This window comes from Apis cerana, linkage group LG8 (assembly GCF_029169275.1).
Source record: "Apis cerana isolate GH-2021 linkage group LG8, AcerK_1.0, whole genome shotgun sequence".
Taxonomy (NCBI): Eukaryota; Metazoa; Arthropoda; class Insecta; order Hymenoptera; family Apidae; genus Apis; species Apis cerana.
Window position 1 is genome coordinate 8,903,252 of NC_083859.1, and position 24,553 is coordinate 8,927,804.

The following is a 24,553-nucleotide window of genomic DNA, read 5'->3' on the forward strand; positions in this document are numbered from 1 at the left end:
TATAATATATCTTGTGTGATGACGGAAGTATAAAAATTATTCAAAATTTGATTAACCGGAAATTATATATTTTATGCGTTATATGTTGGTTGTGATTCAATGATTGTTCTTAACAAATCTTGGTTAAAATTTAAAACTAAGCATTAAAATATTATAAAATTATTGAAATTTAATTACTTGTAATTAATTCTATAATATTTTGAAAATGAATTTGAGATTTAAACATATTTTTAGAAATATTGTACGTAAAGTTTTGATAACATTTAAATTTCAATAATTATTTTTAATATTTTTTGCTTGCGTTATAAAATATGTATAGTATATATATATATAAATTATCAAAATTTAATACTTTACTTTTCATTTAATAATAATGAAAATTATTCGGTATAATATTAATTAATTAAATTAGTTTAAATTAGTTTTCTTCTCATAGAATTTAAAAACTATTTAACGATCCGACTTGTACGGAAATGATCAATATCCGAAGCGAAACCGCAAGTTTGTATTTAATCATTAACTTAAGGAAATAGCTGGAAATTGCGGGAACACCGATGCACTCAAAATATCTACTGGATATATTGCATAATAATTATATTGAATGAATAATTTACAATGAATTAATTTATTTAATAATCTTTTAATCACATTCAAAATTTATGAATACCAATGAAATTATAACAACATGATTTTTGAAATAAAAATCTGCGAATTTTATTAATATTTTTAGTATTATTAAAACGCAAAATTCAAACTTTTTAATATTTTCTCCTCAGTTATTATATTCATGAAAATTAAATTTAATTATATATATATAAATCAATTAAATTAATTCTATATATTTACAAAATATATTAACATATTCATGATATGTTTTCACATTCGATCCACTTTTCGATCCAATATTTTAAAATAAAATATTCAAAATAAAAGTTGGTAAACAAAACTTTCGATTCAGATATTTAATTAATAAGCAATTGAAGTTTGCATTAAACAAAGCGAGATGGAACTTCTATTCTCGTATCACCGTTTCGCTCTCTATCTTCGTCTTCCTTCATCCAATGCAAACTTCAATTAGAAATAAATAAATAAACAAGCTTCGATCAATATTTTTGCACATCAAAACTTTTACGTTCGTCTTATCTTTCAGAATCGATTCTCCAAACGTATTCCATATCATGTATAATATTAACATCTTGTGCGATTTAAACCTTCTACATTACATTATTATACTTCCAAGAGTAATTGCGCAACACAACTTAGATGGCGGCACTATGAAATTTCTCTAGTCTCGAATTTCACTCTGTTCTTTCTCACTATTCCGAAACAATCCGTTCCAACCTTGGTCTCCTCTTTGCTTCTGTTTTAACACCTCGGCGGGAGCAGAAAGCGACGATGAAGATGTAGCTTCATCATGATCCGAAGCGGATGAACAGGATATTGATGTTCTATCCATGAAATCAACAAGAACCAGCGACAAGAACAGTTTCTCAAGTTCTCGGCCACATACGTGTGAAGAACAGAAATGTCGATCTTTTGCGTGAGATGATTCTTCTCTTTCTACTTTTTTTTCATCTAATTTATAACATACATAGTTTCTTGCGTTTATCTTATTGAACGAATTGAAATATGCACGACCAAGGAGGCAAGTTTTTAGAGGTTATGTAAATTGGAGCGAACTTTGAACATAGTGTATACCAAGTGTATATGTTTTTGTCGATCTGCGTGCAGTATCTTTGAAACTTTCCACGATATCGACAAGTTTTGATGGTGGATTTGAGGAAAACAGTGATTTTGTAGTATTAGATCTTTGTATAGGAGATCCAGAAGAAGGTAATCTCAAGTATTACAATGATAACTTAGTTTGAAATTAAAAGAAATTTCTGTGAAAATATTAATTTTGGTATTAATTCTAAATGTATGTATCAAAAGTGTTAATCAATTAGTTATCATTAACGATTTGAAAATGATTAAAAGAAATTTTATAGAATCTTTCTTTCAAGTAAATTGAATTAAACGAATTTTAAACAAACAGCTAAGTAACAAATTCTAAATATTGAAAATAAATTTTTCTAATAAGTTATATTGATTAAATTTTTTCAACAATTAAAAAATTCTAATGAATAATCTAAATTTCTAAAATAATAAAAATTTAGAAGCATCAAACAATTTAGAAATGTTCCAATAAAAATTTAGAAGCATAATAATATCATTTAAAAGATTTTATTAAATTGATTTTTGTATACGTGTAAGATTATCTATATAAATCATGATTCTTCATTTAATGACCTATGAATTGATTTCTCAACGTACAGCTATGAATCTACTGTCTCCTTGGTTGTATCAATATCAATTTCGTCGTGGATAAATCTAAGAATAATCCCGGAAACGTTAAACGTGATTAAAAGACATCACGTAAAATTCCGGATTTCCTTCTCCAAAGATTCCTCTTCTCCATCCCTTTAAATAATCTTCGATTTAGGCGGTAACGAGTGTGATCGAATTCGTGATATTAGTGGCGATAACTGGAATTCTGGCCTCTTTCGCTGCCGTGTTGCGTTTGATGGAGTTGACCATCAACCTGATTCATCCTGTCACCATTTTTATGCTCCGCCAGTCTGGTAAATTAATCGTTGTGAGTATTAAAATAAAATTATTTAAAATGTTTTTTTGGGAATAAATTCATTTTCTTGCGTGAAACGGAGAGAAAAAGAGAGAAACATCATTATACATATAAACTAAAAGTTAACGAATAGATATAGTTAATTGTTTTTTATCCATAATTATCTTTATTGAATGCGTAAAATTTCATGGAAACTAATCAATAATGTCCATCACGAAGGAACTGAGGTATTCGTATATGCTATATGTGAACATATTGATATTTGTTTCATGTAGGCCAAAGATATTAACAAATTGGCAACACAATGAGTCAAATGTGGCCGGACGAGCGTGGTACATCACCATTAAAATTGAAAGTGGTTCGATTCTCCTGCCACGAATTTCCACGAGGAGAGTACATCCCTATTATACAATTGCACGTTAAACAGAGTCACGTCACGTGATCGAGCTTCCGCCAAAACCAAGCATCGTATCGTATCACGTGACCTGTCTTCGCCTAATGCAGCAATGGAAGTGAGGATAATGTGACGTCCATCTATTATTCCCTTGCGAAAATTAGAGAGAGCTAAAGCGCCGTATCATGACTCGTGATACGTATCTCTACGCCTAATGCAGTGATAATGGAAATGATGTGACGTCACGTTCTCCTCTTGTGAAAATTAGGCAGATAAATATCACGTGATCAAAACCGTGTGTCACGTGATGCGTTCTGTTTACAATGCAATGATGTGAACGTGTATGTATTCTCCTTCCATGAAAATTTGTACGTGACAATAGCCTAGGAGTATTTTATACGTTGATTTCTTCATTTGAAAAATCATTTCCGTTTGTTGGTTCTCTTGTATATATTACTATAAACAATTAATGCTCGTACGAAAGAATCGTGCGTTACAATTAAAATTATTTTCTAGTTAAAATTTAAAATGAATGGTGAAAATTATCTTTTGAATAATTATATTTACTGAACTTTACTAGTTTATTTTATTTAATTCAATTAACAAGGAACTGACATACGTCTTTACTTTAATCTTACCGAAAATTGCAAAATTAATGATCTTATTTTTTCTTTTTTTTTTCTAATTCCAATATAACGAAATAATAATTTTCACTCAACTTCTCGTCCCTCGAAGTATCTTTCATCGATTCAATTTAACCGGTGTAAATCTTAATACTGGCGATAGATGGAAAATGATTTTCCAGTGATCCCATCTTTTAAGTGAAATAGTTCATTTTTCAAGGAAAAACGAGCGGATCGCGTTAAAATAAGATAGGAGCGTTCCGATTAATTAGTTTGTCGCGTTGAATATTCGTCGACGTGCAGTTTGGAGAAAATGGGGAACCTGTCCGCGGGAAACTAACAGCTAAAATATTAGCTTATTACACGATTCCGTCATCGCCCAGCGTCATCGTGGACCCTCGTCGCGCGAATTATTCGAGAAAATTATATCACCTATCTCCACCTATTTCCATTAATAATTTCTTATGCCAACGGATCGTATTTTTTGTAAGCTCGTCCAAATACCTCCGCGCCTTCACGAAGATGGACTTTATGCGATAAATGAGATAAGAAGTAACGAACTTTACGGTTCTCATTTCCTATCCTTTTCTCTAGTTTTCTCTCTTAATTTTTATCTCATTTTTTTCAATTTTCGGGAATAATGTATCGTGCTCGATTAAACTCGTCATCGCCATCACTTTTTTTCCTTCTTGTTTTATCATAATGAAAAGAGATATATTTCCGTTCTCCATTTTATTACGAAACGTAAAAATTATTTCCTTCGTTTCTCTCTTTGATTCTTTCAAATATTTGGAGAAGAATATCTCTCTTAAAAAATAGAAAAAAAAAAAAGTATCTTCAAAATCGAATCACTTGTTAAATCACCAGCACAATAACAACTAGACTGCGAATATTTAGGGTGTAAATTTTGATTAAACGCGACAAATTGAACAAATTTAAATAAACGTTCGCAGTCAAATAAAATAGTAAGAGGCAAACACACGAGAAATAAGAGGCAGGGCTAGAAAGCCCGTGTCCAGTTAATTTTAAATACCTGGCTGTCCGCAGTATGGTACAACCCAAGCTAAAAACTTGACGTCCAAATCGTTCCGGAAGCTGTGCTGTATTAGAATATTCCCTACTCGGTTGGCGGCGGCGGATATAAGCATGCGACAACCGTTCCTCCCATATCAGAGAAACGTGTTGGACGTTGTGGAGGAAACTTTCCCGCGGAAAGAGGACGTCATGTTCACGGAGAGACTGATGGAAGAGGCTGAACTCGACAACGTTAACGAACCGATGTCTGAGAAAAATGTGAGCGAGAAAGGGGTCGAAACGAACTTGGAAGAGATGGAAGGGACGAGCGATGAAACTAAGGAGAATATTGACGAGGAAGGGCTCGAGGACGAGGAAGAGGAAGAGAAAGAGGAAGAGGAAGAGGAAGAAGAGGCGGAAGCGGAAGAGGAAGCGGAAGAGGAAGAGGAAGAGGATGAGGATGAGGATGAGGAAGAGAAGTGATACCGATCGAAACATCTGACGATTGAAATACAAAAATTACTATCAAAAAGCAGAAACGATCGGTAACGAAAAATTCCTTCAAATGTGTAGATTATTTCATTGCTTGAAAATTGTCAGTATATTTTTGAAATACAATGTCCAAACTGCACTGATATTTCCTTTTAATTCAATTCAGAGGAATTGAATTTAATTTTCCTTTTTTTTGTAGAGACGATTTTTAATTTCCCTTTCCCTTTTTCTTTTTTTCTTTTTTTTTATTTATCGTTACGAAAATTTGAATCGATATTTGCTAGCTGTTCGAGGAGAATTTAACGAAAAAAAAAAAAAAAAAAGGGAAATTGCACGATGCAATTCGGATTCATGAAGTTGATCAATGGGTGAATGGGTGGCATGGAAGGATTTATTGGAGTAAATTACGTGCCTTATGAGATTCGTACTTGTGCAAATGACACACATTATTAATTGTACATTGTTATGAAAATTTATCACTATTTCACTTGTTAGATCGCAATTACCGGAAATAATTGTAAACAAAAACGAAAAATGGGGATGTAAATTGTACCACATCAACTTAAGCGACGAGTGTATGAAGGGATACGCTAGGATTTATCCGAGTAACAATTTTTAATGAATTGTGCACTCCACAGTTTTGAAAACTCTCTTTTTTTTTTTTTTTTTAAATTACGCGATAAAATACCCGGATGTTTGAAATTTTTATCACTTTTCATTTTCAGATTGTTTGATGAGAGTAATATTGATCGATATAATTTTTTTTTTTTTTATGATATTTTAATTCCAATCTCCAATTTCAAAATTGGAATTGGAGATCAGAGGATCAGAATTAGAATATCCTTAAATTATCGAAATCGCCAATTTATTTATTTATCGCAATAAACGTACTCCTGAATTTTCAAAGAGTAATATATAATTTCAACAATTATCAACACTCGTTTCTTTTCCACTTTATCAGTTTATATTTTCGCTTCCATCGAATAAAATTCACAATTATATAATTGATCCATAATAATCGCTTTCGAATAATCGCGTGTTCGTGAAACGTCAATTTTCGATTGCCTCGAGCTTTGTCAATTTGCAAGATTAAATTTTAATCAGTGTCAAATTTTCACCCGTTTCTCAATCAAATTTTCAATGGGCTCGATCAATCGTTAACACACCGTGATAAATTCTGATAAATTCCGCCCCCTCCCTTAGGAAATCGAACACCAACACCTCCTCCAAGAGGAGGAGGAGGAGGAGGAGGAGCCACGGGATGCCTCCTTTGTAAACCTTTCTCTCGATCGAAAAAAAAAAATAAAAACGAGCTTCGAAACCTTATCGATAATTAATTCCTCTCCCGGATTTTTAATTAAAAACACGTCAACTTATCACGCGACAGTTGATTAAAAATTGTTACACCCCATGCTTCCTCGAGATCTTCCATTATTTCTTCAATTTCTTTTACCAACGATTCGTATTGTATATAAAAGAGATATATAAACTTTATGGAGATATGTAATTGGAGAAATTAATTTATCTTTGTTTTCGAACGCGTTGAATGAATGTTAGTCTCGAGTGTTGAAATTTATTTGATGATTATTTGGTTCTTGCAAGATCTTTCTTTCACTCGCCCCAAAAAGATGTACGATAAAAATTCATCGTTTTCCAAACAATGTATATTTTGTCTTTTCCTCGATGTCCACGTTAATTTCATTCAGTTAATCGTTCCCCAGAATCTAGAGCAAATTCTGATTTTCTGATAATTAACAATGTGAATTACAACGCATCATTCCCACGAATAATTCAATTTTAAAGGCTCGATTAACGATTATCATCTAATGCACGTCGGATTTTCTCATTGCTTTTGATAATTTCTCATGCTTCGTATCATAATGGAATAAAATTGTATAATTTTCTCGCTTAAATTTCTCAGAGAGATCGTTCTTGAATTTCTTGAATTAAATAATGCACTTGCAATAACGCTTTATTTATTTATTTATACGTTTGTAATTTTCATTTCATTTAAATTGGCTCTGCCAACTATTTAATCCTTTAATTTTAATCCTTGTGTAAATATTTGCAAGGATATATTTTCAAAAAAGAATTGGTATTATTTTTTTTAATTTGATGACACGACGCGAAATATTCTTCAATTACGGTTCTACGTTTTTAACGCCTTGTTTCGCTTTGTCCATCGACGAGAAGAATTTTCTCTTGTTGAGAATCACAATTACGGGATAAACTAATATAAAGATCGGCAAAGAAGAAGGAAAGATAAAGAGAACAAAAGGAGAAAATGACGTAGGATGGTTACGATAAAAATATTTTCCACGCGCTTGGAAGTGTTTCCGCTAGATTTTTTTTTTCTTTTCTTTCGAAAAAAGAACATCTTAAAGAACTCTCCTTTTTGAAGATAAACCACGCAATGACTAACGTTTCACGAAAAGATGGAGAGCACTTTACTTGCGATGATATCTTTGCAGTTTTATGCATGAAAAAGATACTTTTTTTTCTATTTCAAGGAACAGAAGGAAGGTTATTCGAGTAATGATTAGAAAAATAAGGATAAACATTTTATCTCTTTTAAATTTTATCATAGAAGATATTATTACTTCGAACGTTGGGAATATCGAAATCGAAAGAAAGAATTCGACATCTCTGTGAACTTTTTTTTTTTTTTCACAATCGAAATCGAGAGCAAACAATCGATCATCGGATCATCGGTCGTGAAAAAAGCGTGAGATACACGCTTGTGTAGATTATAGGTTATAGATTAGAATTTAGCACGATTTGTAATCATACACCAGCCAATATGTGAAGGAAAAATTTATTATTCAATGGTTAGAATAAATTTTCAAACTCGTGAAAAAAATGGATGTAAGTGTAACGCGAGATGGGGGGAATTAAGCGAATTCTTCTCACATTTTTCTTTCTCACCCGACAAAAAGTTTCACGTTTCACGTGGAAAAAATATTATTTATTAAATTTTCCATCCTCTATCTATTTTTGTCCCTCGCCCAAAAAGATAAATCTCTTTCGACTCTGCCTCAACTCAGCTCAACACTTTCGCGAAACGAAACATTAAAATTTATTTTTAAACAGATATCTTTATTATATAACGAATATTATTTGTACATTTTTTTTTCTCCAAACTTGATCATCTGTAATTTTCAATTTCAAATGAAAAACTCGTCCTCGATGAAAATCACAAATTAACCAACCGGAAAACACGTTCCGCAAATCATCATCCGTTAATAATAACGAGGAGTATACATAACCTGAATTAACAATCTAAAAAAAAATAACAACAACAACGACAAAAATAATAACACGAGAGAAGAGTGGGAAAAAAGAAAAAAAGAATTAAAATCTTTATTAAAATCCATTATATCGTCGATTTTTCGCGCAGCTCGAAATCATTCTGACAGATTTGAGCGCGAAATTCCCTTGTTTAAAGTACATTCTGCGACCCCAGTACGCGCCATATTTGAACACAGCCGGCACGGTTCTCCTCGGATGGCTGATAGTGACCTGGATCTCATACGTAAGCCACATATCGTCGATACATTTTTTCCCTCCCTCCCCTTTTATCACCCGTTTCAATTATTTCGTCCACCTTTGTTTTTTTTATATATATATAAAAAAAAAATATTTTCTCTTCCTTTCACATTGGATCCAATTACATACGGTTAATTAAAAATTCTCGACCGTGCGAAAACCTTTAACCAATTAACATGGTTAATTAACCTGTTATCTTCGGGGAAAAGTGATACACTCGATGCACTCGATGTGTATATATTTGTGAAAACGAAAAAAGGATTTTTATTCTCCCTTGGCCAAGGTGTGAAAGGAAAAGGTGTGTCTCTGATAAAAATTGATTCGTTCAGTAAAGTTCGTAAATTTCGAAGGATATTAATTTTTAATTCTTCCCCGAATCTCGTAATGAGATTCAAATTCATTCCTTCTATTTGTAAGGGAAAGAGGTTGTTAATGAAGTTTAGTCCCGGAGGGAAATTTTCATATTCTTTCGGTTAATTTTCAATTTAACGGGCAACGAAACGGTTAACAGAGAACGATTAACTTCGCAGATCGTTTGGACGTTGCTCGCACCCGTGGCGATCAGCATCATCGCCGTAATTCTCATTTGCCCGACGACCGCGAAGTGGTGCATGAAACAAATGGTCCCCAACATAGAAGAATCTTTCAATCAGATGCTGGAAAAATTCCAGGTCCTCCTATCTCAAATACGACAGTGACGAAAATTGTTAAGTGTGAGAAGTAACGAGTTTAATTCGTCTTCGTCCAACTTGTAACTGTTACCCGTTTATTCTTCTTGACGAATGTTTAGTTATTAAAAAAAAGGGAAAAAATAAAGATAAAAAGAAAAACACGTGCAATAATATTTCTATGGATTCTACGGATCGATTGGAATAATCGTAAAATTATTATTTCTCTCTTTTTCTTGTTCTTCGTTCGTACGATTAAAAGCAAATCTAAATATTGAAAAAGGAGAAATATAATTGTTACAGAAAAAATAATGGAAAATACAATACTCGTAATAATATCGTGTAATTTAAAAGGAAATTTAAACTTATTTAATTTTTCCACGATCCTCGTAAAGGAAATGGACGAGTGAAAGCAAGGGCGTAATAAGTTGCGTCTCTCATTAAACAAGCTCATGTTCGAATCCCCATCCAGCCATTCGTATTTTTCATCGCGAAGAAACAGTGTATTTGCGATTCTATAAAATAATGAAAGTGAAAGTACGTTTTGAAAATTTTGACATTTCGTTGAACGTTGAAAGAGAAAAAAAAGTCAATGTAAAGAAATTAAGAATCTTCGAACCATATTTTTTGAACCTTGCTTCCTGGTACATCCGATATTTTTGACAGGAAACAATCTTCCTAGAACCGAGTCACTTTGTGATGTTTGATTCGTGAATCGGTTCAACAGTTTGGAAAACGAAATTTCGGTGCAGAAGAGTGGAAGAAACAGGAAATGAAAAACCGGGGGAAGAGAGAGAACGGGGAAAATGGAAAATTGGTCACAAAACACGTGTCACAGTTTCTATCTCGGACATTTTACTGTTCGTTGTTGTTTGTAATCTTTCGTAGTATGGTTTCAATATTAAATAATACTGATTCAATTGACTCGTATCATACTTTTCGTTCATTTAATTTTGTTGTATTTGTACGTTTATTCTTTTCCTGGCCACACATTTATTTTTTATTAATTCAGACTTCTGCTATTTACATTTTTATCCCTTCAGATCAATATTAATTAGGATTGATCGTGATTTACTTTTGTTTTGTTATTTGTACGTTTATTTTTTTTCCTGGCCACACATTTATTTTTCATAATTCAGGTTTTTTTCCTCTTTATTCCTTCAGATGATTTCAATATTAATTAGTTCACTTCTCAATTGATAGACGATTTACTTTTCATTCATTTAGTTATTTGTACATTTAATTTTCTTTTTCTGACCGCACATTTACTTTTTATCGATTCAGATTTCTACTATTTATTCATTTTTATTTATTCATTTATTTCTCTTTTTCGTTTCTTTCTCATCCATCGTTTACACATCATCCACAATGTACTTTTCACTAATTTCAGCTAGACCAACGAATATTTATTTTTTATTCGCCTCAATTTCCCTCCTGGGCCACTTTCATCATCCACCAATTTATCCTTTATCAATTCAAACATTCCGTTATTCATTTGTATATTTATCTTTCGTTCCTCAATTTCCATACTTCCCTTCACCCCCACACTTCCCTCTCCCCTCCGTCCTGACTCATCAATCATCCCAAAAAAATCGTCGATCGAAAACGAAATCCTATCACGAAATTCTCTTCGAGGAAGCTTGATAATTTTCCTTTCACGCGTCGAACGAAATCCACCCACACAGGTTCGAAAAGTAACCTCTCGATTCAACAGGCTATCGCGTTGTCGGATCGGCCAGCCTCTCTGTGATTACAGAACACACACGCGCCCTGTCACGCATTCAATCAACGTTAATTAGAAATTAATTTCCACGTCTCCCTCTTCGATGAGTTCGCCGCTTCCAGGATAACGTAAATCCGGTCCGTAGTTCAATTACCAATCCAGGAAATCAAGATGTAAATTTCAACCCGTTTAACAGGCCTCAAATGGACCGAAATCCGTGGAAATTTTTCGCTCGATCGGTAAACAACGTGTTCGACAACACTCTCCTCCCCCCTCCCCACGAATGTGAAATGCCCGATCCTCGAATAAATTTTATTCCGCCTGATTATTATCTTCCTTGATCGTTCGACCTTGATGCTGATTTATCGACCGACTGGTTCGATTGTGAAATTGAATGGGAAGCGATAAAAATGGTAAAAAATTTTTATGGATTTTATGAAATCCATAGAATCGTAGTGAAGTGGAACGAGGTGGAAAGGAATTTTATTTTCTGACTCTTAACCTCTTCACGGATATCGATTTAGTTTAGTTTCTTTTTTTGTTTTGTTTTCGAATTAACAAAGTTATTCTAAAAAAGAAATTAAAATTTGTTTAATTGCGAGATTACGGAATCTTTTAATAAAATAAAAATGGAAAACTCGAAGCATCAATGATATTTTATTTTATCGAACAATAGTTTCTTCGAAAAGTATTCGTGTTTGAAGAGGTTAGAATTCTTAAACGTGTATTTTGTTACGATTAAAATTATCGAAGGTAGGTTAACTTAATGATTGATTTTTAAATCGAATTGTATTATCCAAAACCAAAATTTTGTATTTTGTATATCTTTTTAATTCAATATTAAATATTATAAGTACTAAATAATTTTTACGTAAAATATCATTTCGTTTCATTTTCATTACTATTATATGAAATAATTAATGAATAAATAAATAAATAAATAATGATAATAATTTTTCTACGCGGGGGAAAGATACAGACGAATGGAGGAATTTTCTCGAGGAAATTCAATAATGAAGAGCGTTTTGGTTGAGGAGCTATAGCAACACAGTTGGCTAGAAAGTTTTTTTATCGACTGATGAGAGAAAAGGAGGCACTTAGAGGCGATACTTAAAGCTCGAGTGCCTTTAAGAGGCGCGATTATTTCGAATTAAAGGAGGGGGAAAATAGGAAGGTGATTCTCGCAGTCGTTGATTTAAAACCATAAAGCCATAACGACCGAGAGAACTGGAAAGTTGAAGGTTTAATGAGGTGGCATGTTAGTGGACCGCTAATCGAAAAGGTAAAGTGATGAATTAAAACGTTGTACATTAAGAATTTTTTTTCGCACAAATGGCTTTGAATGTAAAAGAGTGATCATCGTACGAAAAAAGAAATATAAATTTAGATATTAAATAGATAAAATTAGATAAGATTAAATATTAAATATTACGAAGACACGACATCGATGAAATATTATTATGTATAATATATGTTATAATAAATAGAATATTTGTGTACATTATGGAAAGTCAATTATAACCTAAATAGACGCGAAAGTTGGTATATGAAAATATTGGTTCGGGACTTGTTTATCGGGCTGAAAAATTGAGGTTTGCGTTAGATAAAAGGAGATGAAAATATAATGAGACAGTGGTGCGACAAAGATGGAAATTAATGGGAAAAGCTTGATCAATATTTACGCGTAATTTTTGCGTTTGTTTCAGCTTTTAGAATTAATCTTCTCACGAATACATATTATATTAACATGTTGCAGATAATTTTTTTCTGATATTGGAGCGTGTCCCTGATCTCCATAAAAATGCATTAATATTTAACGAATCACGTATGCCAATGATAAAATAATCATGTATGGCGAAATGTAACGAAAGCGGATGAAACTCGATATTTTTGTCGGAATTAATTAAGCCATCAACGCGTGTCCAGTATAATTATGATTATATAATTAAATAAAAATCAGGAAGAAATTCAGGTAACGATTTTAAGCAACGTCATTTTCTATTTTAATATTCTTCTATTTGAAATATTCTTTTTGATCGGTACGCGCATTTTCGATTCGGAGATTTGCAAGATTAAATTAAAATTCATTTAATCGAACGAGCATCTTTTTCTCGTGAAACAAAACTCAAAATCTTCTTGATGGACGAATTAAATCGATAATTTGATCAATCATCAACGTTTAAATATTTCTTGTTCGATTATTTCAAAGAGGATTTTATTGCATATTATATTTTTCAATAATGCTTAAAAGAATGTTTAATAAAGTTCATATTCATATATATATAGAATAAAAGATCGCTTCGTGAAATTAAACATCCGTTACGAAGAGTATATTTTTTTAATAAAAAACATATAAACATTCTTGTTCTACAACAATTTGCAAAAATGAATTTTTCGCAACAATCGTCAAATTACGTTTGTTATAAACTATGATCAACATATTCGAAAGAAATTAATCTAACTTAATTGATTATTACAAAAAATAAATTTTCCCTCAGCCATACTTTTTGTCAGCAACAAACAACAATTTAACAAATTTAATAAAATTACCTTCATACAACTCATACATTTTCTTTTCGATTTTGTCCCGCAAGAATCTTTCTCCCCAAGGAATATTTTATCCGCATTTTTAACCGATAAACAAGACCTCAATCCATTGAGGGCGTTACGCAAATAAAGACAAAATTTCCAGGTTTCAAATCATCGTGAAAGGTGTGAAAATAATTAATGGTGGATGCAGGTATCACGTGTCGAACACGGGTAAAAAAGAAAACGTTGTTTCAGCAAGGAAAAAGGAGGAAGCAAGACGAGAAGCTTGTCGGATGTTTCGTGACGGTACGCCATTAATTCGCGTTGGACGTGGACGGTGTTTAGTTTTTCCGGTGATTAAAACGTTGCCGGTTAACCGGAGAGAGAGAGAGAGAGATCGAAGATCGAGATATTAAACGTCTTGCGATTCTTTCGATTATCGATCGATCAACACTTTTCCTTTTTGTAATTTTCAAACACGAACATCTCTCAAATTTCATATAAATTTTTCCCAATTTGCTTAAATAAAATTTGTAATAAAATTTTTAAAAACGCTCGAGCTTCGTGCGTGTATATGAATTTCCACGAATTCTTGCCGTTCCGCGAGCGTTTTTTTCTATCTTTTTTTCTTTTTTTTCAATAAAATCGGTCTTCCAATCGGTGATTATCAATGCAATATAATTTAATTCGTCGAAATTCGGGAAAGTTGCCCACCCGGAAACGAGGAGGAGGGATTATTAATCCAAAGTTGGAGTGAGCAAGAACCAACAATTTATTTGGAGAAACGAAACGAATCGCATTAAGATTCTTAAAATATTCAGAAGCATCGATCTTCCATAACGAACTTACGATCAATCCCCCCCTCCCTCCATTCGTGGAGAAAAAAACAGAAACTTGATGTAAAAAAAAAAAAAATTAAATATCTCGAAGAAGGAGAGATCCAAATTCCAAATTTCGAGACAAAGAGGAAAAAAATGAAAATTTGCGAAAAATTGAATTCGTTGAAAAACGAAAGAAAAAGAGAGAGAGAAAGAGAGAGAGAGAGAGAGAGAGAGAGAGAGGGGAAATAAAATCACGGATCTGCGATATTTCCGTGGCGCGTTGTGAGGATCGATCGTGACTATTGGATCCCGATTCACAAATCTCGAGCGAACACGGAATCGACATTTGGCACGGGGAAAAAAATTTGATCTCTCTGACCAAACCTCAGCCCAAACCCCGGTGGAAGAGAAATGAAATGTTGGCCAGGCTGTCGTTTCAAATTTATCGAGCAACGATATTTTACATTCGCTGTGAAAATAGTTACAATCCCCAAAACCCCCTTTGAGCCTGCCAGGTCGGTTTGCGGTCCATCCAGAGATGTTTACATTGCCGGTTTTACATTCGAGGATTGATCCATCATCGATCCTCGCCACAGCGGTGAATCGAATGAATCCGAAAGTTCTACTCGTTGTTGTTGTTGTTTTTGTTGTGCAAAAGGTATGGCTTCCCGTGAGGATGTTTCTTTGACCGAGTTTCGAAGGAGGCGAAAGGATCTCAGACTCGATCGAAGCTGTTGAAATTGTTTGGAGAGACGCTCACAGTTGTTTGAAAAGGAATTTGGGACAAGTTTTCAATTCTGTTCCTGAGTTGTGATCGATGGTTTGTCTTTTATGTTATGAGATTGATGAGCGTGTGTGTGTGTGTGTGTTTTTTTTGTTCGATTGTTACATACGTGTACGATAGTGATATTGTAATTTTTCTTGGTTTAAGAAGTTTGATGGTAAAAGTCGAATAATTTCAAAAATCGCGTGATACGATCTTTCTTTAGATTTGGAATTCGTGGTTCCAAATCTTTTCTTTTTTGAGATCTTAGAAGTGGAAATATAGAAAGTTTGCAAATGTTTTTCCAAGATTTTTGACTTTGGATCTCAGAAATTAAATGTAAATAGGATTTAAAATTTATAGATTTAATTAATATTCTTCTGAGGATTGCAGATCTGTCTTTGGATCATTATAATAAAGTTTGCAAGTTTTTCCAAGATCTTTGAACTTAAAATTTATAAATTTAATTAATATGTAATTATTTTGATTGCAGATTTGATTTTGAATCATTTTAGAAGCTTCAATTTTAGGATACAGATTATAAAAATATAGGAATATTCATTAATTACATAATTAATTCAGAGAGGTATACAATTATAGATTCCTAATCAAAAGATTGAGAATTCAAGATTATTCTGTTTAGAATTTAAAAATGTTTAAGAATCAAGAGCCAGAAATTATACATATCAACAGCTAAGATTCTGATCCTTTTCAAGACAGATTGTCCAGAATTTCTGTATCATCCAGAATTCCAACAACACGAATCCAGGTCACATAGTTTAGATAGGTTTAGATGTACGACCAACAAGTGGTCTAGGATGTGATCCTAGGGCTCGATAGTATGCACTTCTAGAGATCCCATGGGTCCCTACAATCTTGAACTAATCCGACACGTATCTCACGTCTAAATTTACACAGTGTACGCTTTCACAACATATCTTCATTCCACTTGCATATGTAGATTAACTACTGACTTTGACTGAAATGTGGTTAATTATCCTGTCGATACAAATGCTTTGCTATCCGTATTTTTGTCACAATTAAATAATGATTGTTTGTTGTATAGTAAATATTTACATGCTGTTTTTTATTACAAAATCTCAAAGTACATTCTAATTGGCGATTTGTTCAAACAAGCTTTAATCTGTTTTTATTTCTTTTATCGATCTCGAAGGAAGCAATGCTCTTACATTTACATCCTATTTCAAAGTGCAGTATATCCAAAAATACTTTTCAATTTGATCGAACGCATAACCACAAAGATAAACAGACCTTTAAAAAAAGTAAAATCAAGAAAAATAAGCGATCGTTAAAGATTTATCGATTCTTACTTTCTATTGAAAATTTTCATAGGAAATAAATCAGTATAAATAAATAAATTTATTCATCTGGTCGGTGTAAAAAAATATATTTTCAAAAAATTTTAAAAGAGAATAATTATTAAAACAACTATACTAAAAACTATACTAAATTTCGTCAATTCAAAAAACTAGTGAGGATAGTTACTATTTAGCATCTGATTAAATACTTTTATTATAAATATTTAATCAATAATTTGACATAAATTTAAAACACGCATTATTTATACTTACATTCACTAGCTTCATTTCTCATATAAAATAGCAAATTAAATTCTGGTTACTTTAGAAAGCATCCTTCTTCTATCTTGAAATTTATCGAGCACAATATTTATCATTCAACAATTTATACAAAATTAATAAAATAAAGAGGCAAAAAAATATAATAATAATTAAAGCCACGTATATACGTAATAAACTACTTAACAAACCGAATTTCAATCATCTTGAAAATCGTACTACGATATTTATCGATATTCGAATTTTTCAAATTTAACTCCTTCAAAAACAAGAAACACAATAAACTTCACTGCGTAAGTCTCACTAATCCTATTTCTCCAAAGAATCCAAAGTATTTTGCAAAGTAAATTCCCTATCACTTTATATCTCACCAAAATTTATCGTTCGACGATTCAATATTTACTTTTCCAAACGAATACGAAAGATGAACACGAAAAAATCACGCATCGCACGTGCCTTCTCGTATACACCGTAATTCGCTAATCTCATTTCCTTCACGCGGCCAAAATGAAATATTTACAACTAGCGCACTCCGCGGAATCGAAGTAAACCACTTTGCCTTCCCCCCTCGCCATATTCGAGATCTTCCTTCGGCCGCCATTCGTTCTGAACGCCATCCTACGGAAAGGAACGGAGGTGGGCGTTTCATATTCGAGAAACGCGATACGAGTAATCCACGAATCGGTTCGTGTTCATAAGAAGCAACAATCGGACCCATCCTCATTTCCATACCACGGATGATATTTCTTCCCTTATTCTACGTGCACCAGCAGGCGGATATTGCATAGAACGCGCGAATCGACGTCTCTGTTTCGTTCGAAGAGGATTCGAGATCGTGTTCGATACGTTGCTTTTTCGATGCTACTTTTGAAACGTGATGACGCATCCCAATATTCGAACTGGCTGTGCCACTCAAGCGTTTGGGTTTATTCATTTTTCCGTGCATCGTTTGTTTATCGTTTCTTTTCACTTATTTCTACTTATTCGTTTCTTTCTTCCTTTGCATGCTTTTTTTTGCACGTGTTTCTCTTTTTTCGTGCTGTTCGAGTTTCTTTTGTTTTTTTACTACAAGAGTGTATTATTGTATATTGTAATATTTGCATATAATGTGTACAGGAAGATGAAATTTAACGCAAGAATTGACAAGTTGAACGTGAATTTGTACGCTTTTAATTGATTGACGAATTGTTAAAGTTGAAATAGAAGATTGTAAATCAATAATAATATTTAATATCTAATTGACCAACCTTGATTCACGAGATATATTGTATCTCGAACAGTTTTGATGATTCAACAATGAAATTTATAGGATATTTATTTAAAAAAAACATAGAATCTAATTATTTGATCGAAAGTTCGGAAAATATAACTTATTCACTTTATATAAAATAAACAATACGTTAATAATATTTTAACTTACTTCAAAACTGTTCAAAATATAATATATTTCGTAAATCAATATTGGCCAATTGATATTAGATATTATCATTTTTGATTTACAATACATATTCTAACTTTCAAAGTTTAGATCCTTGACTGTTGGATTTTCTACGAGAATGGAAGAGTTTGATACAGTACAAGTTATTTCAACTAACAAATATGTTTACTTCAAAACTATTGATATTAGATATTATTATTATTGATTTGACAACACTTATTCTAACTTTCAGAGTTTAGATCCTTGATTGTTGGATTTTCCACGGGAGTTTGATATCGTACAAGTGCAAGTAAATCCTCGGATGAGTCAAGAAAATAGGAAGATAACGGTAATTCTACAATCCGGGAAGTTGCGACGCCAAGATAGAAACGTATGGGTTATAATATTGAGACCGATTTCCAGATCCACACGGTGCCATGAAATCGCTATGTAATCCACCTATTAAACCTGTTTCCCAACAATTAAGCTGCGTGCAATTCGATGGATTAAAGAGCTTGATAATTAAGTGTTTTCGGCAAAACTCGCGCTCCATTTGTTCCATCCGGCAGGGAACGGACCAACCGAGATATTAAATCTCTCTCGTCCCTTTTCTCGAGGAAAGTGATGATGAATTTAAAGAGAATAAGGGAATAATCCAATGGAATGATACCCGCATTACGTGTGGTCAAACATGCGCCAGAAATCGGTTAAATCCATTAAGGAGAATTCTCAGTTTATCCATTCTTCTTGTGTGTAATTCCTTTCCCCCTTTTTTCAAATTTTTATCAGATTTTTTTTTTTTTTTAGAAAAGTTATGAATGGTACGAGATTACATTTCGTCGGACGTAAGATGAAAAAAGAGGAATGATAATTTTAGTGAAAAATGGAGTTTTAATACAAGCGGATATGCATTCGATAATATTGTATTTTTTTTCAATTTTAAAAATTTTTGGGTTTGTCTGTTATTGTTATCCTTTTTCTTTTTAATAATAATATAAATTTGATGAATATTCTTTTCTCAATTTTTTTTTTTTTTAGATAAGAAGATTTACAAAAGATTACAAATCATGATCCATTTTACCATGGAAAATACAAAAGAAGAAAAATAATTTTAATAAAAGATGAATATGCATTTTATGCATTTCGTTCTTTTATTCTTTTTTCTTTCTAATAATAATATAAATTTGGTGAATACTCTTTTCTATTTTTTTTTCAATCTTTTTCAGATCATAAAGATTATAAATCATGGTTTATTTTATCATAAAAAATACAAAAATGATATAAAATAATTTTTATAAGAAATAAAAAATGAATATACATTTAATAATATTTGGATTTGTCTTTAGATTTATTTGTTATTGATTATTGATATTATTGATTAATTTTATTATTTTTCTTTTCTAATAATATTTTTGTAAAATTTCCTTTTGCAATTTTATAAATTTTAACGATTGATCGATGAAAATGAATCTTTTTAATGCAAAAACTGATAAATATAAATTGATGTGCTAATAATTTTCATACATTTAATCTTCCATAATTGAAATTTTACTTATACGAGAGAATTATACATTTAAATTTTACATTGATTTAAATATAATTGGTTTCTCTAAATCTGGGAACCGAAATCTGCTAATTGGATAATTGTTGTGAGTTGGTATAGAGATACAAGAACTATACAGAAAAACCATTGAATTTTCAGGACATCTCCGATGAATTGATGAATTTCAGTGTTGTTTTGTAATGTTTCTCGATGTTTTTCGTTAATTGTTCTGCGAAATAATGAAGATACAAAAAAACGTGCGAAAAATTCTAAATATTGGATGAATCGAACAAAATTTTGAATATTTTTTGATAAAAATTTTGAATAATTTATAAATATAATAACAAAAATAAAATCCAGATTCAAAAAAAGTAATAATTCTGTACATATTCATCAAAAATAATGTGAATTTTATGTGGAAAATATGTGAAACAAAATTTTGGAAGATGTTTACCGAAACTTGGATGAAATATTGGCCAAGTTTCTAATTTTCTTTCTTTAAGAAAACTTCGAAGGTATCTTAATCCGCTGTCCTGTAAATATTTTCACCCAAGTTTGAAGAAGTTCTATAAATTTTCTTTTTTATAGGAGACAAATCGATTTTTAGAAAATTTTTAACTGCAATTTAAATTTGTAACTTCAAACTATCAGAAATTTAATTTTCCGTATTCATTATTGAAATATTTCGATTAATTTCTCTATAGAAAAAAAAAAATTCAAGCCGTATATAAGCGAATACAATGTGAAAATTTAATTTTTCGAATTTTTATTACTTTTAGATTTTTCTTTTTTTAATTTTACTTTGTTGTTTTAAATTTCGAAAAAAATAAATTTTGTATAATATTTGAAATCTCTTTTATGGTGTTTAATATTATTAATTACATGAAGCACATACTAAAAAATATGATATGTTTTTCATTTCAGACAAAAAAAACATACATCCTAATTTTTCTTTTGTACTCATTGTATTCATTCCACAGGCAAAAAAGAAATCAATCTTTACTATCTTCGATTTTGAAATCGAACAAAAGCTTTTCGTTCGATATGGCAGAGTATACGAGTTAAAAGTCGAAATAAACATTTGGATAGCAAACCATATTTGTGGAAGAAGAAATTGAGATTTGTAAGAGTTGTGCAAACTGAAGAAATGAGTCCGAAGGAAAATCGTGGAATGGAGTAAATGGGAGTGGAAATAAGCCGAAATTGTTTAACCGATCGCGTTTCAATTAACTTTCATTAAGATCGATTGTCATATTGAATTTGCACCCTGATATTTCATCAATTTATTAAGTAGAATAATTAACATGTTATATATCAGTATATATTAAAAAATACTGTATTTGATTGATTAGAACAAAGTAAGTTTATCTATCAAAAATTTTATGTATTAATAAGAAAATAAGAGTGATGCACAGGTATCCAAAACTGAGAAATTATATATGAGGTATTGGACTTGGACATAGCTTGATGTCAATTCTGAGAAATAGATCTGAAATTAATGCAGTACCAATTTTGAAAAATAGATAAAATATAATATTAATATTGAGGATAGATTTGAGTATATGTAATGTCAATACTAAAAAATGGGACAGTGTTATAATACTAAAGAATGGATTTTAATATAATACAATATCAATATTGAAAAATATAATTGGACACAATATATATCAATAATAAATGGATTTGAATATAGTACAATGCCAATATTAAAGAATGGAACAGTGTGTAATGTCAATACTAAGGAATGGATTTCAATATAGTGTAATACCAATATTGAAAAATAGAACTGGACACAGTATAATATCAATACTGAGATATGGATTTGAGTATAGTGCAATGCCAATACTGAAAAATGGAATAGAGTAAAGTGTCAATACTAAGAAATGAACTTCAATATAGTGTAGTGCCAATATTGAAAAATAGAACTGGACATACCATAATATCAACACTGAGAAATGGATTTCAATTTAATGTAATGGCAATACTAAGAAATAAACTTTAATCTAGTGTTAATATTAAAAAAGAACTGGATATAATATAATATTAATAAATTGAGGAATGAATTTGAGTATAGTTCAATGTCAATACTAAGGAATGAATTTTAATATAATGCCAATATTGAAGAATGGAATAGAGTGTCAATTTTAAGGAATGAACTTCAATATACTGCAATGCCAAATATAAGAATATAAGAATAAAGAATACAACATAATGTTAACATTGAGGAATTTGGAATAATATCAACAGTGAGGAATAGACTTGGATCCAGTTAATACTAAGGAATAGATCTAAACATGGTACAGTGTCAATACTAAGGAATGATCCTGAATATAGTGCAATACCAATATTGAGTTATAGACTTGGACATGGCACAGTGTCAATAATAGAGAACTTGAACTTGAACATGATTCAGCATCCATTGCTAGCGTGAAACACCAGATCATATTTTAATTTTCTAAAGAAAAAAATAATGCGCTCGGTTGAGCAGAATTCATCTATGAAAAAATAGACTCATCTATCAAGTGACACAGGTGTCCAACAGACATGGGTATTTCAATGAATATCTATATCACGTCAAGAAAGAGGGAATGGCACAATGCCAATACTGGACGAAGCTCAACATACTTGGAGGAGTGTCCAACGTGGGATAGAGGCGTATCTTAGTACAAAATATGGGATCGATCTATCGCTGTTGGCGATTGTCCATAAGATGGGATGCTCGACACTGAAAGGTCACGAAAGTTTATAACCTGCTCTTGCGAAAGCGAACAGAATTGGATGACGGAGCAGAATTAGGATTAGAAATGATAATTTAATAATTTTTCTAGAATTAATTAAACATGGATCACAGTAGAAGTAAAGAATAGCGAATAATAAGTTTTTTCCATATTTATTTATGCTTATCGAATTTAATTTATTAAAAGTTGCCAGACTTTTAGAAGAACTTTGAGAAGAAATTAATCCAGTTATTTTCAACGACGTAACAATGGTGGTCCTCGATGATTCAATATTCGATTTCATCGGAAATAAACATTTCAGAAAGATTGCGCACGAATAACAACGAAGGAAGAAAACGTTGTATAAGCTGCCGTATTTCCTCTTTAAATTTACCTGCCAGGTAAATTTCTTTTCAGTTCTTTATTCTACGCTATGCAAAAGGATTCGAAGTCCTTGGTATGTTCGATTTATGGTAAATCCGGTCCACCATTTTCTTCGTATTTCATTTCAGGCGTCTGAGTTAAAACGAAATCATCAATATTTATTACACCTAGATTCTAGAACATGAATATCTAAAAATATTATTGTTGTTATATCAAATAGAACGATGTTGAATATCCTTCTGATTTCATTGTATAATCCCTTTGAATATTAAATTTCCGTGTTTCTATGCATTTTATTTCTATGAAGTGAAACTGAAATTTTTTTTCCAATTTTAAATAACGCGCGCACGCAAAAAAAAAAAAAAGAATACAATACGATTCGACAAATATTCGAGCATACGGTCAATTCTTAGTTTAACGAAATTCACGAGAACGGAAACAATTCCTAAAATTTCTGGAATTCTGGCACGTGTCTTTTCCAGCAAAACAATTCTTTCACGTTCGAACAAAAAAAATTTTTTCTAAATTACTCTCTCTTTTTTTTCTAATTGATTCCACTTCGAACGAGATATTCCTGTCTCTAATCAATTACAAATTTTTATTTCGTTATTTTTTTGAATTTTTTTAAAAATTGCTTTCGAATTGGATTCAAATCGAAGACTAATTTAAATCTAAAGCAAATGTGAATCTCTGTCTCCATACAGTCAATGTATTAAACATTCGATTAACTTCGAGACTGTGTTATTAATTATCGAGCACAAACATTACAATCCACCGACCTCCGTCAAAATGATCAATAAACATTTCAGCACGTGTCATGTCGAGATAGGAGCCAAAAGGATTTCCGCTCCGCTACCACGCCCATCTCTATCGTAGCTATTCCTCTTTGGCCCTGAATACTTCACAGGAATCCGTACTGCGGTCACGGAATGAACCGCTTGTTACCGGAAAAGCGGAGCTGAGTGTTGCGTGGTAAATTGGACGACAGGTTTCACGTACAGTTTGCTCGGTTACATAAAATTTCCTGGTGTGAAATGTTCTTGCCTTGTCGGATAGCGCTAAAGCATGGTGTTGAAAAAAAAGATTTTATCGACCGAGGAAAAAGAAATGCATTTCATAGAAAAACGTGTCACTTTTTTATTTTTACCAATCTGCGAATGGTGTGATGAGAAAATCGAAGTATTTTGACTCGTAGAGCATTTTCTGCATAAGCTAGTTTATCAGAAATCAAAAGATCAATCGATATTTTTGAGAATTTTTTTAAATGTGGTGTTAAAAAGGATTTTATCGACCGAGGAAGAAGAAATGTATTATTTTTTTGTTTTTACCAATCTGGATGCGAATGATGCGATAAGAAAAACGAGATATAATAATTAGTCAAACATTTGCACAAGCTAGTTTATAAAAATTCAAAAATCGACCGATTTCTGAGAATTTTTTTAAACATAGTGTTAAAATGGATTTTATCGATCGAGGAAATTTTATAGACGTGTCATTTTTTTACCAATTTTGAATGTGATGTGGTGTGATTAAAAACATAAGGTATCTTGACTCAAGCATTTGCTGCATAGTGAACAAACCGGTTGATAAAAATCAAAATATGTCTAATTCAAAGTGTCGAATTCTTTCTTCACTCTTTAAAATCGATCGATTATAAAATTAGAATTGTCATTTTACTAACCGAAATTTAAAGAATAG

At 31.6% G+C, this 24,553-nt stretch overlaps 1 protein-coding gene and 1 long non-coding RNA gene across 3 annotated transcripts; both read left to right on the forward strand.

Annotated features, from left to right (window-relative positions):
* Positions 1 to 1,211: 1,211 nt before the first annotated feature.
* Positions 1,212 to 5,285, forward strand: LOC107996397 (histone H3.v1-like). 2 transcript variants are annotated; one of them, XM_017054423.3, is made up of 3 exons: positions 1,212 to 1,540; positions 2,483 to 2,635; positions 4,688 to 5,285. In XM_017054423.3, exons 1-3 carry the CDS (start codon positions 1,526 to 1,528, stop codon positions 5,135 to 5,137), a joined length of 618 nt encoding a protein of 205 aa, XP_016909912.2. In that variant the 5' UTR covers positions 1,212 to 1,525; the 3' UTR covers positions 5,138 to 5,285. The 2 variants fall into 2 exon arrangements, with proteins under 2 accessions (XP_016909912.2, XP_061934723.1); XM_062078739.1 differs by having other exon boundaries at positions 1,214 to 1,540; positions 2,517 to 2,635.
* Positions 5,286 to 17,371: 12,086 nt separating this feature from the next.
* On the forward strand, positions 17,372 to 19,427 carry LOC133666605 (uncharacterized). The gene is made up of 3 exons (XR_009830972.1): positions 17,372 to 18,560; positions 18,635 to 19,164; positions 19,250 to 19,427. It is a non-coding gene; the product is annotated as an uncharacterized LOC133666605 (long non-coding RNA).
* The last annotated feature ends 5,126 nt before the right edge of the window (positions 19,428 to 24,553 follow it).